The 17,046-nt window shown below is 33.7% G+C and overlaps 1 protein-coding gene across 1 annotated transcript; it reads right to left on the reverse strand.

Annotated features, from left to right (window-relative positions):
• Window positions 1-7,412: 7,412 nt before the first annotated feature.
• On the reverse strand, window positions 7,413-8,599 carry LOC131165988 (LOB domain-containing protein 12-like). Its single transcript, XM_058124191.1, has 2 exons — window positions 8,089-8,599; window positions 7,413-7,924 (listed from the first exon to the last, which is right to left on the reverse strand). Exons 1-2 carry the CDS (start codon window positions 8,242-8,244, stop codon window positions 7,484-7,486), a joined length of 597 nt encoding a protein of 198 aa, XP_057980174.1. The 5' UTR covers window positions 8,245-8,599; the 3' UTR covers window positions 7,413-7,483.
• Window positions 8,600-17,046: the final 8,447 nt, after the last annotated feature.

A 17,046-nucleotide genomic window follows, 5' to 3' on the forward strand; every position in this document is an offset into this window, starting at 1 on the left:
TCGAAAGCTCTGAATACTTGTGTTTGCATTAGGGTATGTCAGGGTGAGGCATGTATGTAAAACACAAATGTACCAGAGAAACTGATTTCAGAGTTCCTTCTGGCACTTTTAAGCCCCAGATTCATTATTCAATTGCAGCGTTGATAGGGGCTTTGCCAGAATCTGGCTGCTTCTGCATCATTTCAATTTGATGTTGAAGGTTAGTGAAGTTGTTTCCTTCTTCATGTCCTGGCTTACTGACGGAGGTTTGATGTTGTTGCCTTTTATTTATCATATGTTTCCTAAGGTGTTTATGCTTCTAAATATGACTATATATGTTATACTCTTGACTTGCATTCCTCAACTGTTTTCCCTCAGCAACACAATTTTTTCTTCTTTGTACCATCTAGGTAAGGACATTTTTTTGTTGGAACATAATTAAGAAGCAATTAGAACTGGCTCACTTTTGATGAGGAAGGCATGTAGTACTCATATATCTAATACAGACGTGGTGTTGAGTTGCTCCCCAAAATTAGGGATGTGTGGTTCAAATTGAATTTTGCAATTTGTATCATGAAATTGTTTTTGAGATAACTTATCAAAGTGTATGTGCCATAATATTTCTTTGAGCTGAATTGAGGGCTAACTGCGTGGTCTATTTGCCCAAATTTCAAATAGAATTGTCAGATTTTATTATTAAAATCGCTGCAGGGAACTGGTGCCCAACTGATTTGTTTGGTCCAAAATGAAGTTTTGGTTTCAGTGCTGGCATCGGGTATGACATCTCTCTCTCTCTTTTTATTTATATATATGTACTGAATACTGTATTTTGACTTTGTTGTATAACTTGGAACCCATGGATGTTACATCACAAGAAAATTGGGGACAATAACCGAGAAAACAAAATATTAAAAATTTCTGCGCATCTGGAAGCTGAAAAATTCATTAGTTGATATTTTCCTGTTGAGGGAGTGCTTTAATGATTTTGGACTCGACTCTTTTGTTTTTCATAGATAAATTCTTATGTTAATAAAGCACAGTTTCTTTGCAATAGAGGATGATGGGATGATAGGGATGGATTATATGGGTTAGATGTTTGGTTCATTCACTTAAAGTAGCAGATTTAGTAGAACTTTATTGTGAATGAGGTACCCATTGTGGTATCAAATAGTAAGGAATCTATGTGGTATTTGGTAGGATCAAAATGCTTTACCATGTGGTTGGAAAGTTTTAGAGTTTGAATTTTAGATTTGGATTTATGTGGATTTGAACAAAATGCAATATAAAATTCATGCAAATTTTTATAAAATTGTATTGAGTTTTGTTCAAATTTGTAAAAATCTAAATCCAATACTTCAAATGTGTGCTCTCAAATAGAGTTCTACAATAGAGTTGTGTGGAGTCGTAAAATAATCTTTCCTATGTGCTTTGTTTTGCAAATATATGGGTAGGTGCTTCATTCTATAACAACAAAGTCTCAAGTGTCATTAGGTGTATCTCTTTTGTGATAGCAATATTCTTGGAAAGTTGGAATGCTGTAAATCGTTTCTCACTCTCTTTGTTGAAGTTTGGTTGGTCAAGACGTAATAGCAATTAGCCTGTTTGACAGAGCTTGGGGTATGGGACAAGTTATGGTTGAAACATGGAATTTGGGTAAGTTTAAAGGATTTGAACGGCAGTCTCGTCATTAGCTATAGTTTTTGGTGCAACTATAGACCATAGGTCATACAAATAGTATCGGAGCCAAATGCACAAGTTCAACACCCAGAATTTGTAGGCAGTCACGGAGGCTGGAGAGGTTGCTGCCAAGGTTCAGCAACAATTGGCTCATGAGGTGGGACTTGGTGTGGGTTTGCAGCATTTGAACTGTTGTTGTTTAAAGAATTTGAGTATTACTCTTATTATAAGCTATAAATTTTGATGTGATGAAAGCCACTTGGTCTGAACGAAGTTATTCTAGATCGATTAACCTTTCCAAACAAAAACAAATGTCTAATAACAACTTCACCCTTATTAAACTATTTTAAGTACACTTTTTTGTACCTTGTCATTCTAGTCTAGTATATCATGTTCATTCTATTTAGGTTACTTTCGGTTCACGAAATATCAATTTCTAGGAATAGATTTTTCATAATATAGAGATTGACCACACCCACCACCCCCCCCCCCCCCCCCGGGGGGAAAAAATGTTGCCATCTTACAACAAATGAAAATGCAAAAAGATAAAAAAAATCATAATATGAAATAGATGAGGAATAATCATTCTCAATTTTTTTGAAGAAAATATATATCATTTTATTTTATATTTGATGGAATAAGATAAACTTTTACGTGAGTGACGTTGTCTAAAATTATCTTATCTCAAGTACGATTTGATTCTCACCTTCTAATCTTGCTACACGTTTGGTACTAGGAATATAATTTAATTTATCACTTGATTTCTACATGTTTTCTATTCAAATTCTTATCATTTGATTGTGACAACAGTAACAATAATAAGCCATAAGTCCTACCATGTGGGGGCGATTATATGAATCAATTTTTTGTGAATTCACATGATCGAGGGAATTTTTTTGACCAATTTAAGATCCATTAAATCTTTCCTCATTTCTAATTATTTAAGGTTTATATCTTCCTCTTTTAGCATCATTTACAATAACTCGCTCGCTCCTCTTTGCTGGTGCATGACTTGGCCTACGTTTCAAATTTTCAAACCTTTAAACGGTCCTTCCCTCCGTTTATCTTCTATTAATGTTATGTCTAACTTATTTTATTTTGTGAATTAAACATTAGAGTTACATAATTCAAATGTTATGAAGTTGAAAATGATATATTGATTGTTCGATTTGGTTCAACCCAAAACAAAAAAATAAAAATACAAAAAAGAAGAAGAAAAAAGATCCAGAGCAGAGGTTGAGGGGCGCATTAAGATCTTAATTACACTGATCTGGGACATTTGTCTTTTCCAAAAAAGCAGATTCATTTTTTGAATAATTGAAGCTCTTATTTGTCATGCAAAATGACATTTTTGTACCCCGGCATGTTCTGATTGGTCAGGGGATGGGGAAGAGAGAAGGAAGAAGCAAATTTTAGTTAAAAAGTTAAAAAGGAAGGAACAATTTTAGAGGAATGAATCCAAAAGAAGAAATGAGATTTGAAGGCAAGCTGTCTTTCCATTCACGGTTAGTAGGAGAAAACAAGTGACAATCGATGCTGGTGGGTAAAGGAAAGATTCTGATTCTCTTGGCTTTTTTATATAGTTTGACTTGATATTATTATTCTCCTTCAATTCATTCTCAGCTGTTTACAACCTTTCTTCATCACTTGGGAGTTGGGAAGCTTCATGCTCTAATGTGGAATTGTAAGCAAGCTGCCATTTGCAAGTAAATTCTAAATTTACCCTCTAAGAGGTGTTTGGTGATCACGCTGGACTTCCCCTCCCCAACCTAGCCCTAAAAGCCTCCACAGAAACTCAAAAGAGCATCCTTATCAAAGGAGGGTCGTACCCTAATCTCCTAGGAGGTGAAACAGGGAGCTAGGCTCCGAATCAATTAAAGTTTAAATCATATGATTCTGTGATCCTATTGTTTGTTAGAGCCATTACACACACATGTGCAACAATATAAGTTACCATGTAGTTATCTAGAGTTGTATGAATATTTCGTTAAAACTAGTGAAGAGGGATAAAAAGAGTATACCATAACTCGGTAGATGAGTTGGATGCTTGAAGAGCCATCAAGATCACTGTATCACACAAATAACTACAATCCATTAGTAGTTCTATAAAAATAGGCGACGGTTTCCCGCTCCGTATGTTCAAAGTTCTCTTGGTTAGATTCTAATATTCAAGCCTTCAAGGTAATGATATTCTAACTGAAATTAAAGCTTAACATTTAAATTGATAGAATATAGAAATGAACTTGTTTCTACATAGATTAATTGAGTACTGAAAGGTTCAAACACACACGCTATCATATAAAGTGGGAAAAAATAGATAGACATGCTCTAGATAATTTGAAAACATTTGAATTATAAAAATTTTCACTTCCTTCATTTGCATGTGTTACATTTCTATTGGCTTGTGTGACGTTAAAATGCATTTGGTTAATATAAGTGTCCGAGAAAAGGGTGTCAACTCAAAGGTTAAAAGAAAAAATATGCCACAACATATATTGAAGAGTGGGATTCAATGACCATGCAAGTAGGATCTTACGGGAATTTCTGTGCCTAGGCGTCCTAGGAAATAGTTGGATTATAGGAATTTGAAGTCGATGGAATTAGAAAGAAATAGAGTGGAATCTACAAACATAATAGACTGTCGACTGCTGAACAATGCTGGATGCCCCTGATTTGATTGGGGGGGACGGGGCGGGAATATGTCAAAATCCATTTTTACGCGTGGGGGGCTCCTTCCCCGACGCCCATGAGAAGAATCACCTGTCTTTTCCTATCTCTCTTCTTTGTTTCTTTTTCATTCCTTTCCCGCATGTTGTTTTCCTCCCCTTCTCTGCTGGGTGGCAGCCCCTCATTGGGTATAGCTGTGTGGGCAAGGCCACGCTGCCCCACATGCTGTCACTCGTGTGCCTTGCTGCAATTTTTATGCATTGTCAATCAAACTGCAGCTTCTCTTTTGCCGTGAGGGGATTTTTTATTCTCTATTTTTATTTTAATTTTTTTTAAAAATATTTGTTGTTATTTTCTAATGACTGAAAAATATACTGAAAATAATGAATGTTATCGATTTTTAGAACAAAAAATTATGAAAATTGAGAATTATGGAGCACACGTGTAATTATACTAGTTGATGCACAGACGGCCAGATATGCATAATGCCATTATAAAAATATAATATAACTAGTACTCATGACATCCTTGTAATTAGCTTTGGTACCATATTAGTGTGTCTAAAAATTTAAATTATTAGGTTTGTGGTACAATAATTCATATCAAGTTTTAACACTTTTATATATATAAATTTAAATTATTAGGTTTGTGGTACAATAATTCATATCAAGTTTTAACACTTATATATATATATATATATATATATATATATATATGTTTGTATATTGAAATTTCACCAACTCAAGTTGCTACAACATGGGAAACCACATGCCCCCATGGGCATGGAGCGATGAAAAGGCATCAGTACATAAGAAGGAGCATTGGAAGTTCAATTTCAAGTAGATACACTCACGGAACCAGCGGTATCTGTGGATAATGAGAATTTACTCTGTGAGCCAGCGAGAACCATGGATGGTGAGAGTTCGCTCTGTGAGCCAGCGGGGACCGTAGATGGTGAGAGTTTTCTGTGAGCCAGCGGGGATCGTGGATAGTAATGAAGATGTGTTTCGGGGGTCGGGTTAGCCGAACGTCCAACTGATGCACGGAAGTCGTGTCCGCATTCTGGACTTTACCTGATCAACGAGACCTAGGGGGAGGACATTGATTCGTAAGTTTGGTGCCGCACCAGGGGGTTCAAAAGACTTGTTGGTGGCTGGAGTTCCTATGTAATAAAAAAGAAACATGGGAAACCACATACACAAATTTTTTGGGAGAGAGAGACTCAATTGAGAGTATAGTGAAGGGTCTGAGTTGTTTCTTATTAGTACTCTAATATTATGTTTAAATTAATAGTAATTTATTATTATAAATGAATAATTATAGAACAATAATTTTATAAAATAAAATATTTTACATAAGTTATGCATGAGAGGCTTAGGAATCGTTTGTAACTATTTATGCAAAATTGATTTTCATAAAAAGTACTAAATTTAATAAGTACTAATAATAGATGCTGAAATTGTTGCTTGTTTATGTTTAAAATTAGTATTTGAATACTTATTTTATAGGGCGCAATATGATCAGTTTTACTTATATTATAAATTAAGATGTTAATATTTTTTTAAGTGACAATTTTATTATTACTTATTTTAATTATTTTTAGAATTTAAATATTTTAATTAAATCAAATAATATAAGATTATTAGTTTTAATTAACAACAATCTTGTTAATATATATATAGATATATAACATATTATTATCATATTCACTATGATAAAATTATTATTATTAGTTAAATTAAAATTTTAAATATATTTAACGATAATTTTAATTAATAGATTCAATCCAGAATTGAATTATATTTCATTAATAATTGATAATTATATTAATTTTTATAATTAAAATTTAAATATTTAAACATTACTATTATATTAATTTATAATATAATTAATTTATGCTAAAAGTAATATCAATAACTAAATTAAAAATTTTTAATTTATTTAACGTTAATTTAAATTTATATATGGTTCTTTTCATTCATTCCAAAATCTAATCATATTTATTAATAATTAATATGTTATAATACAAAATAAAATAATATATGATTATTTTTAATATATTTAAAATTAATAATTATGCTAATTTTTATTTTTAATTATTTAAATATTTTTTAAGTGAAGGGGAGCTTAAGCGCAATGGTAAGGTTGTCGCCGTATGACTTGGAGGTTACGGAATCGAGACGTAGAAATAGCCTGTTGCAAAAATGTAAGATAAGACTGCGTATTATAGACCCATTGTGGTTCGTCCCTTTCCCGGTCCCTGCATATGCACGAGCTTTGTGCACCGGGCTGTCATTTTTTTAAATATTTTTTAAGTAAAAATAATATAATATTATTTTTTAATCGAAAATAATCTTGTTCTTAATATATATCTATGACATTTAATATTAATTTATGTTTAAATAATATTATTAATTAAATTAGGTATTTTCAATTTTTAATATTAAGTTAAATTAATAGATGGTTCTTTTTTTCATTCTAGAATTAAATTAGGTTTCATTTATAAGTGGTCAAAAAGTTATCTTAAATTATTTTTTAAAATTTACTCAAGCAGTTATCAAAAATGCAATTATGAAACACTATTTTTTGTTTAAGTGATGGGTGCTATAAACACTTTTTTTTTAAGTGATGGAGACTTAGCATCCATGATTATAGCTAGGTTCCCAGCCACTAATGGTGTAGGCTATGTTATGCACGGGAATTTATATAAAAATATAATATAGTTTTTATTTGAATTCAGATACATCGTCATCCTATTAAGAAATAATTTTACACGTATAGCTGATTAAGTGCTAATTGCATAGCATCTAGTAAGAGCTGCAGCCTACAGATTACTTGTAAAATATGAAGACTTTGTTCTTAGATTTTATTGGTTGTAAAGTCCACCAATCCCCTAATATTATAATATATAAATCTACCTTGCAGAGGAAACTTCTGCTGATAAATTTTTACAAACAAATGACCTCACGTTGTTTGTAATGTTTTTCTTTCCCATTCTTTATTTCTTTTGACCCTCTTTTTTATTTTTTATTTTTATTTAAGTTACGTACGTAAATTTTGAAACTTAAAATAGTATTATAATACTAATGTAATGAAAAAGGGGCAAAACGCTTTTAATTACGAAACGAAAGAGCATTTTTTTTTTTTGTCTTAAACATGATTAGGAAACCATGTCAGGATGGCCAAAGAGAGTATCTCTCTTGAGAGACTCATGAATTACACCATTGCTAGAATTAGAGGCAACGTTGAAGCAGTAGTTGTGATGTGGAAGGGGAAGCAGGTTATTATTGTTGTTTTGAACGAGAAATAATTTATTCTCATTAGCTGCTGCCACCGTAGATCCTGTCGCCGCCTGAACGGGTACTAGTTGGTGGGGTGGTGATGGTGTTTGTGGCGGCAGCGCGGCGGCAGCTGCCTCCTGCTGGAGCTGAAAGCAGAGGATCTCGGCCTGAGCCACCGCCAGCTGCATCTGCAGCTGGGAAACTTGGTTTTGCAGGTAGCTTATGGCTCCCACGCACCCGTACACTGGGTCTCTCATTCTCGCATTTGCTTCGTACACCAGACTGCTCACTGCGTCCACTCTCTGCTGCTCCGGCAGCTCCTGATCATCATCAATGATCCAAAAAAAAAACCAAAAAGCTAAATAATTGAGGATGAATTCCAACTATTGAGATCTACCTAGGACGACAATGCGTCAATTTACACATTTTGTAGCCTGAACTTTGAAACCTGATACAGATACGTATAATTTTTTTTTTTTCATACCTGGAGCATTTTGCTGACATTGCTGGCGCCGAAGACCTTGTGGACGATGGCGAACTTGTAGGGATCGTGGGAGGGGAAGTAAGGGGCGAAGATGCAGTCTTGGGCGCACCGGCGGCGGAGCAACTTGCAGGACGCGCATGGCGAGTTCCCCCCCATTAATTCCTACCTATTAGAAAAAAATAATAACAACTCGATTGATCTTAGAAAAGAAGACAATTAAACCAACTACGGCATGTGGGAATTCAGCGGACTGCCCAGAGCTCGATCGAGCTTTTTAGGTGAATTAGACTCTGGTAGTAAAGAGTGAGACTAGAATGTATATATATATATATATATATTGTAGACTTTTTAGGTGCCGAGCTTGTTAGGTGAATTAGACCATGGCTATACAAAACGCTGAAAAGAATATCCCATATGAGATGAGAGAATTTTAAAATAGGACTGTGTAAGTCAGATCTACGATGACATGGGTCCATGGCAACACTTGATTGAGCTTTGCAGTATGAAGCTCTTACTACAAAATCTAGGCAGGTGCTATTGGCCCTTGACATCACAAGGCCTGTATTTTTCTTTATAATATTAATGTGATGAAAAGGTATTTAGTATTTTTTGAATACTGTATATAGCGCATATCATCACTATTTATTTGGTAAATTTAACATAATTTTAGTTACAGCGCTTATTAAATGACGTCATTGAGACTCTTATTTTTTTTTTGAGCCTTTTTTTTTTGGAGCCTTTTGGAATACACACCAGGTATCCACGCGTCCGTTTTACGGTCCACGTGACTAATCCTGTGCTCCTTGAAGTTGACCCCACAACTCCAAAGGGAGGGTAAATTCATGAGTCCAGGGGCGGAAACGAGTTCGAGAGAGTTTGAACACCTGATCTCGTGAAAGGCACTCCGCAGCCCGCACTACCACCTGAACCACACCCTGGGGGTTTTTTGGAGCCTTTTGCCATTAGGGAGGATGGTCCAGGATGTTATGATCAAATGTGTTATGGGAAATTGCTGGTATTTTTTAACTAAGAAATGATTTAATTCTCTCCTACTACTTAAGTAATAGTTAATTAATTTAACTTATAAAAGCAAGAAACACTTTTTATCTACCCACCTTTGGGCTTTGGGTCGGCTTCTTGGCAAGCATAGTGGGAAAATACCTTTGCTCTTGGCTGATATTAGAAAAAAGTCTACAATATATATATATATATATATATATATATATATATATATAATATATTTATACGAGAATGAAGATTATTTAAAAAATATATTATTAAAAATTAAGTAATCATGTATAATAGTACTATAAAACTTTTACGAAAGTCGGCACGCATCTAACTACCATGAAAAATTATTGCATGCTCTTGATGCATGCACCGTCATTACTTGACACAGTTATAGAGTTTACTAATTAAACTTGTAATATAATATAAAGAGTGTACTAAAAGCTATAATAATTTGTCAATAGCTATGTCCCTTAATTTAATATTAAACTTTTAAAGAGGACGTCATTTTTATAAATTTTTACTAAATTATAATTTAGGGACAAGGTATCCCATGATAGAATCAATATAAATTTGTATCATGGCCGACTATTGGAAGCACGCCCCTTTATATATTAAATCTTTTCTTTTTTACAAAATCATTTCATAAAAATTAAACTATTTTGATTAATTTAATCATTTTATATATTTGGCCCTTTCCCAATATAAACAAGCAAACAAATAATTTTTGAATATTTTCTTGTATATTTCCCAATATTCTTCTTTGTATTGCTGTATTTCCCTATATTTCTCTGTATTTCACTATATTTTCTTATATTTCCACTGTATTTGTACTTCTACTGTAATTGTATGAGTAGTAAAATAAATGCTTAAAATTTTTTCGTTATATGGGGTCCCGGTCAAAATGGGGCGTCTACACATTTCATAAAAATGAAACTATTTTGATTAATTTAATAATTTTTATATATTTGGTCCTTTCCCAATATTAACAAGCAAATAAATAATTTTATTTTTAAACTTCTCATATTATAGAATTTTAAAAAATATATATGAAACAATGTTAATTAAGGTGCTTCCGTCATGCATAAATATTAGTGATGAAAAACATCTTTAGTTGTTTTATTATTTTCTACTTAAAAATTGGGGTATCCATTTCAAAGTTACATTTTGCCTTATCCACGAAGGCTGAGGAACGAAGTTCCTACAAGGCGTTGACATTTTATGTGAACATAATTCAATTAGCATGATTTATAGTTTCACGTTTTTGTTTTTTGACTATTTTTAAATGGTGATTATACGTACCCAGTTGTATGGTAGGGTTAAAAGTTTAGCTAACAGGGATAGACATAGCTCAAAAGTCTAACCCAAAAAGTAAGAAATTCACAAGAAAATCCATTTTTAAATATATTAAAAACATATTCATGTGAACACGTATAGAGTGCAAATTTTCTCGTCTCTTTGTCTCCAAAAAAATCAATCAGTATTAAAAATAATAATAAAATTATATATTTGAATTTACGTATTGATACAGTCAAAATCGACATGTCCATATTTTAAAATATGTGCATAGAAGCAGATAGCCGTAAGGTTAGTTTTGGATAACATTGGGTGTCTTGCATAATTCCCACTAAATTACTAATAGTCCTCAGCACGGTCACGGAAGTAGCAATTGATGGCTTACATAACCGTCCACAAGTTACTTGCAACCCATAAGTCGCTCGTAACCCCTTAGATATAATGGTATCTCATAAATACCAAGTTAGGGAAAGGCCTATCCTTTCAATGCCGATATCTAATCTCATGCACAATGGAAAATATAAACATTCATATGGAATCTAATAGACAAAACCAGAGTTTCTAATTAACTTATTTCATACATTCATACTTAAAAACATAATCTATTCTTACAATCTCCAAAAGATATTCTGAACTAAGTCTATTACATATACAAAACACTTACGTAAGTTAAAAAAAAAACGACCATACAAGTCCCTCTAGCAACTAGGACCGACGTCTTGTAGGACCTAAAACAAAGGTTGTATATTGGGGTAAGACACTTCTCAGTAAGGTGGAAGATATTACATTAGTGTGTGACAATACGTATTCAAACTAGTAGAAAACAGTTACATATATAGCATATTCTCAATACTGTAATATAGGAAATATATATATATATATATATATATATATATATATATATATTTCTAGCAATAGATAATTAGACATCGTTGCAAGCAAGAGTTCCCGAGGTTAGGGTAGGGTATAGACCCATACACAGTACAATCCCTTCGCCCGGTACTCAAACCTGTGACTTTGCCCATTTTAGTTTTCAAATAAGAAATATGCATATTTAGAACACTATCCAGCTTAGATACAATAATAACAAATGTCAACACTACCCCTTGACTTCAGTTATGCGATTTACTATAGTTCGACTGGTACCACCTAGTCCATTAATCCACTAGTGACACACTCCAAATCGAGCCATCTATCTCGATACCCACACTGAAAGTCATATGTGTGGTTGCACTGTATCCAATATAAAGCAACGGAACCGTGCTTAAGCTTTTTAAGGTTTTATATAACGTTGAGCTTTTTAAGGCTCTCTTATAACGGTGAGCTTTTTAAGGCTCTAATATAACGATAAACTTTCTAAGGCTTTGATAGTAACAAGTTGCGGTTTCAAATATCATATATACAATTTATAATAAAACGAATTAACTTGTTTCCAATTCATAAATCACCTGTATAGTTCCAGTATTTTCACAAACTCATTCATTCATACTGTGGTATAAACCAGCACACAAACTCTCAATTTAACCCTTTTTACATATAAAGCTCGATATATAACTTAAACTTGTTTTCCACATTTTCAGATAGCAAAATGGAACTCCAGTTTCCATAGTTCATATACGTATTTAAAAAGATTTACATATTCCATTTCATATCATATGTCACACTTGTTTGGTCAAAATCCACTATATATATCATATAACTCGATAAATATCATTTAAATGGAAAATAAGGGGTTCAAACCTCTCCTATGTTAAGGTTAATGCAAATAAAGAAGTTTTTAAAATTTGGAGATCATACACCAAAACTCTCGTTTTTACCAAAATCGTAAAATCGTAAAATCAACATTTTTACCTAGTGAAACTTTGCAAATAAGCAGTTAATACGTGCATATAAACAGTGAACTTATGTGTGATTTAGCATGTGAACATGTCCATATTTGAGATCACACATAAGGGACGAGGAAATGAAAGCCAAGACAGATTTTAAAGCTAATTTCGTGTGGCATATTCTATGGATGACAGATGAGCAAAAGAAGAAAGAAGAAGACAGTTAATTTTTATTGTAATTGCATTTGGTTTTCTGGTCTGTAATATTATGGTCTACAATAACTGCATCTCATGCATGATAGGTTTATGCTTAAAGGCTACTTTTGTGATGTTTTGGGTGACCGAACCTTGGAAATATAAAATGCCTCAGTTGATCAAATTGGCTAGAGGTCAATAGGTTGACCAAGTCTAAGCAGACCGAATGGTTTTTGAACAAACTCTCCTCAGTTGATCGAACCTTGGATGTGACCATACTCATCGTACTCAGCCGACCGAAATGTTAGTTCAATTTGAGCTCGGGTGACCGTAGTTCGTAGCTCAGCCAACCGAACTTCTTACCGAGTGACCGAAAGCTCAAAACTTTGGAAAATCGCCTAGCTCAGCTGACCGATCAGTAGCCACAGGCAACCAAACTAGAAATGTCATGCCTCGAACCCAGCAATGGGCTCCAGGGTGTGATTTAGTGACCTAACCTGTCTTTGTATCATACAAACATCCATGATACTATACAAAATGAGGGTCCGACCCCGTAGGGTTCACGTATACCCTATACACAAGCACATACTCATGATCAACGCAGCGAAATAATTCAACTTATTACATTCAACATACCATACCAGAGTCTATACAATACAAAATATAACCCTCAAGTGTCTATATAACCCAAAACAACACACCGACTACAATTCAATACTTACACAAGTACTTATACAACGCTAACCAACAACCACGCTCCCAACTTGCCAGAACGCTAGTTTCGGCTACTCGAAAGACATGAAACACATTTGTGTAATAAAGGTGAGACACTTCTTAGTAAGGGAGAATCAGGTTATATCAGTGTATGGGCACATGAGTGATATTTCAACAGTAAAACATAACATATCACAGTTCCAGTATTTTCATAATACAGTTCTAGTATATCTCACAAATACATCATACTATCCAGTGTTGTCACACTCTTTGGCCTAAGTCGGTCGCATTACATGGCACCACCAATAACCTGGCATAGCATAAGCCCCCACAAGTTTAACCGACACAAATATGGTGCCACACACCCTTCGGTGATAAGCCAGAACAAACAGGTGGTATTTCACACCCTCGGTTAGAGCCAAACCTCTTGCCTACAGTATTATTTCGGTCCACCTCAACATCTAAGCCTTCGGTATTAAACCGGCATAGTACAAGCCCGATGTTAATCCAACTCGCTTTGATTGTCCTCGACCTTCGATATTATTCCAACTCGACATTTTCACAAAACCTGGAACATTTTGGAACTCAATTTCCTATATCTTATTTTAATATTTCACAACTCAACTCATTTCAATATACAAGCTCATGCCACACTTATTTGGGTAAATAAATAATCACATCACATTTAGTTTGAGAATATAGTTTAACATAAATGAAGGTACAGTCATCTCTATACTATGATTTATTCAAACATATGATTTTTTAATAGAAACTGAGATGATACCCGAAACCCCCAAATTTTCCCAAAATTGTAACCCTAAAATCCCGTCATTTTACCTATTAAATTTTCCCAAATAAGTAACCAAAACATCCGTATCATTGGAAGCCACAGTTTTACCAAAATAGATTTCACAAATAACTGTATAAACAGAATCCCCTTACCTTTCCCCGATAACCAAAATATGAACTAAACGGCTCCAAAACAGCGAACCAAGTTCCCAAAACCTAAAAATCACAAAACAATACTCCTTTATAATCTCGTTTACTACAGATCTACTAAATTGAAAACAGTTTTAGACCCTTACCTCGATTTTTGGGTAAAACTTGGAAATCCTCAAAACAAAGATTGGATCTGCTATAAACTTAGATATTCTCCTCCTAATCCACGTAGTAACTTTTGGTCATCGAAACAAGCGACGAATGGCGAAGAATGGTAGAGAGAGAGAGAGAGAGGGAGTAGTTTGAGTTCTAGAGAGAGAGAGAGTTTTGAGTTTTCTTAACCATGAAGTAATGAAATTGATATTTATAGACCCCTTAGCCCGGTCAGCCTCGTCGACGAGACGGCACCTTCATCGACGAGCTGGAGAAAGGTGTTCGTCAATGACGGGGTTGCCTTGTCGACGAGCCTGAGATTTCAAAATTCTCAAAATCTCTCGGTATCTCTTCGCCGACGAGCCTCTGAATTTCGACGACAAATAGTATAAGGGCCTTCCTTGACAAGAACAATGACTTCGTCGATGAAGCCTGCTTATTTACCTTTTTACCCTTTACTTATTTGTTTAATCTGGATTTCTCGGGTCAGGTTCTTACAACCTCCCCTCATTACAAAATTTCGTCCTCGAAATGTGCAATCTCTCATTCACTAACTCATTAGTACACCCAAACGCATACCTAACTCTAAGAAGAGTCGGCGGCCATGTAACACTCCGACCCCGAGGGGCCTGGGATATTAACTTTTTACAACTGATTTACAGTGGAAGCAAAATAAACTCAACTTTTATTAAACCAGAGCGCTAATTATCCATATTACAATCATTTATTTCAAAAGAAGAAAAATTACACAAACATAAATATCTGAAACCATACTAATATTTCTAATCAATCTTTATTTTTCTAATCCCCACCCGCATGCTTGCTAAGCCTGATTTCCGACATATCCTTCAGAGTTATCTGAAATAAAATATGATTGGGGTGAGACGACGCTCAGTAAGTAAATAAGATTATTATTAGTGTGTGGCCAAAATGAGTTTTTAAAGAATTTCGTAAAACAATAATTAATACTATAACTTCAAGACTGCTTTTAGAATAAACATAAATTTAAAAATTTCTGCATAAAACTTTTATCATCAATTTCAACAGTAAATTTTTACAATCATATACTATAACTGCTAAATTAAACTTTTAACTTTAAAACTGTAAAAATATTTAATGATAAACATACATATACTTTTCCTTATACGTTTTCCTTAGATCGTCATTTAAGCACCAAAATGATCCTTTTCACGTAAACTTACACTTTTCCTTCAAATCATCAGTAACTTTGTACACGTAATTAAATATGTATAAACATATATATTATAAAAACCACCTTTAGGCCTGTTTGCCGTAAGTCATGTTTACCCCCATGACTGGGTTGTGCGGTCCGAAGACTGGACTTAGCTGGCTGGCCGATCAAACTAAATCAACGTACGTAAACTTTAAGTGAGATTTTCCTTATTAAGTCCTGGTCCGGAACCAGGTGTGCACTCAGGAAAAATCCACTAACATAAATAACCACTCTGTAAACAGTGTGGGTGCACTCTGATCCGTATAAACTTTAAGCTGCGGTACCGAGCATCTGTAACTTTGAACTTTCGTTGCCATAAGGGGTTTTAAAATCATCTTATTATAATTTATGCAATTTAAAAATAATATCGTGAAAATCTCATTTTTACTCATATTTTCATAAAAATGCAACGTACAAATAAACTTATGCCACACAATTTTTGTGTTAAAAATATATATAATTTTATTTTTGAATAGAAAGAAATGCTGAAAATTTACCCGAGGGGATTGGAACATTTCTTAACCCAAAAATAGATGCAAGTATATTAAAGATAGAACTGGTATAATTAAATATGCGTAAAAATAAACTCATAGAAATTTTGTGGAACTAAGTAACATAATTAAAATTTACATACAAAATAAACTCGGGTATGAATTTAAAATAAAAAGAAACTAACATAATCAAAATTTACTTACCTTCTTCTTTTACCGTGTGCTACGAACACAATAACTATCTTTAAGATATGAGATCGGAAAGAGTGGGTGAGTGAGAACTTACTCAAAATTCTCTCTCCACCACAAATTCTTTCACTCACTAATCCTTCTCTTCCTTAAAAAATTGTTGTAAAAAATGAAGGTTGAGAGCTCCCTATTTATAGGAAAATTTTGGGGAAGAAATGAAATTTATAGAAGTGTGGGGAGATGGGTGAAATTATAATTTTTAAAAATTAAAGAATGGGCAAGGTATGGGTTGAGTATGGGATGGGGATGGAGGCCATGTGGGAGTGCTTGCTACCATTCCCATTAAATAAATTTTTAATTAACTACTTACCTAATTAATTAATCAATTAGTTAATTAATTATTTTATTATTTTTCTTAATCATTATTATCATTGTTATTATTTTTAAACTATTTTTAGTATTTATTTATTTATTATTTCTTTTTGAACAAGCATTAAATTTAAATTTTAAAAACTCATGTGGGCCCCACATGGTCTTGTGGACCCCACGTAGTCTTGTGGGCCCCACACAAGTTCGAGACCAAAATGGATCGTACGTAACTCTAATAATCTTCATACGATTTTATGAGCCCTACATAGTTTCGAGACTCGTGTAAACCTCCATACGGCTTCGGGACTCATGTGGGCCCCGCATAGGATACCTATATTATTATTATTTTATCATATATTTCTGTAAATTATGTTAGTCAAAACATTATTTTATGTACTTATTTACGTATATAAACAGTGTCTTGTGGCTCCGGAACTCATGTGGACCCCACATAGTCTTGTGGGCCCCACATATGATACCTATATTATTATCATCTTATTATGTATTTTTACAAATTATGTCTGTCAAAACACTATTTTATGTA

Source organism: Malania oleifera, chromosome 10 (assembly GCF_029873635.1).
Source record: "Malania oleifera isolate guangnan ecotype guangnan chromosome 10, ASM2987363v1, whole genome shotgun sequence".
NCBI classification, from domain to species: domain Eukaryota; kingdom Viridiplantae; phylum Streptophyta; class Magnoliopsida; order Santalales; family Ximeniaceae; genus Malania; species Malania oleifera.

Coding starts and splice junctions, on each gene's coding strand:
- LOC131165988 (XM_058124191.1), bottom strand. CDS start 8,244: ATGGGGGGGAACTCGCCATGCGCGTCCTGCAAGTTGCTCCGCCGCCGG. Junction 7,925..8,088: donor ATGTCAGCAAAATGCTCCAG/GTATGAAAAAAA, acceptor GATGATGATCAG/GAGCTGCCGGAGCAGCAGAG.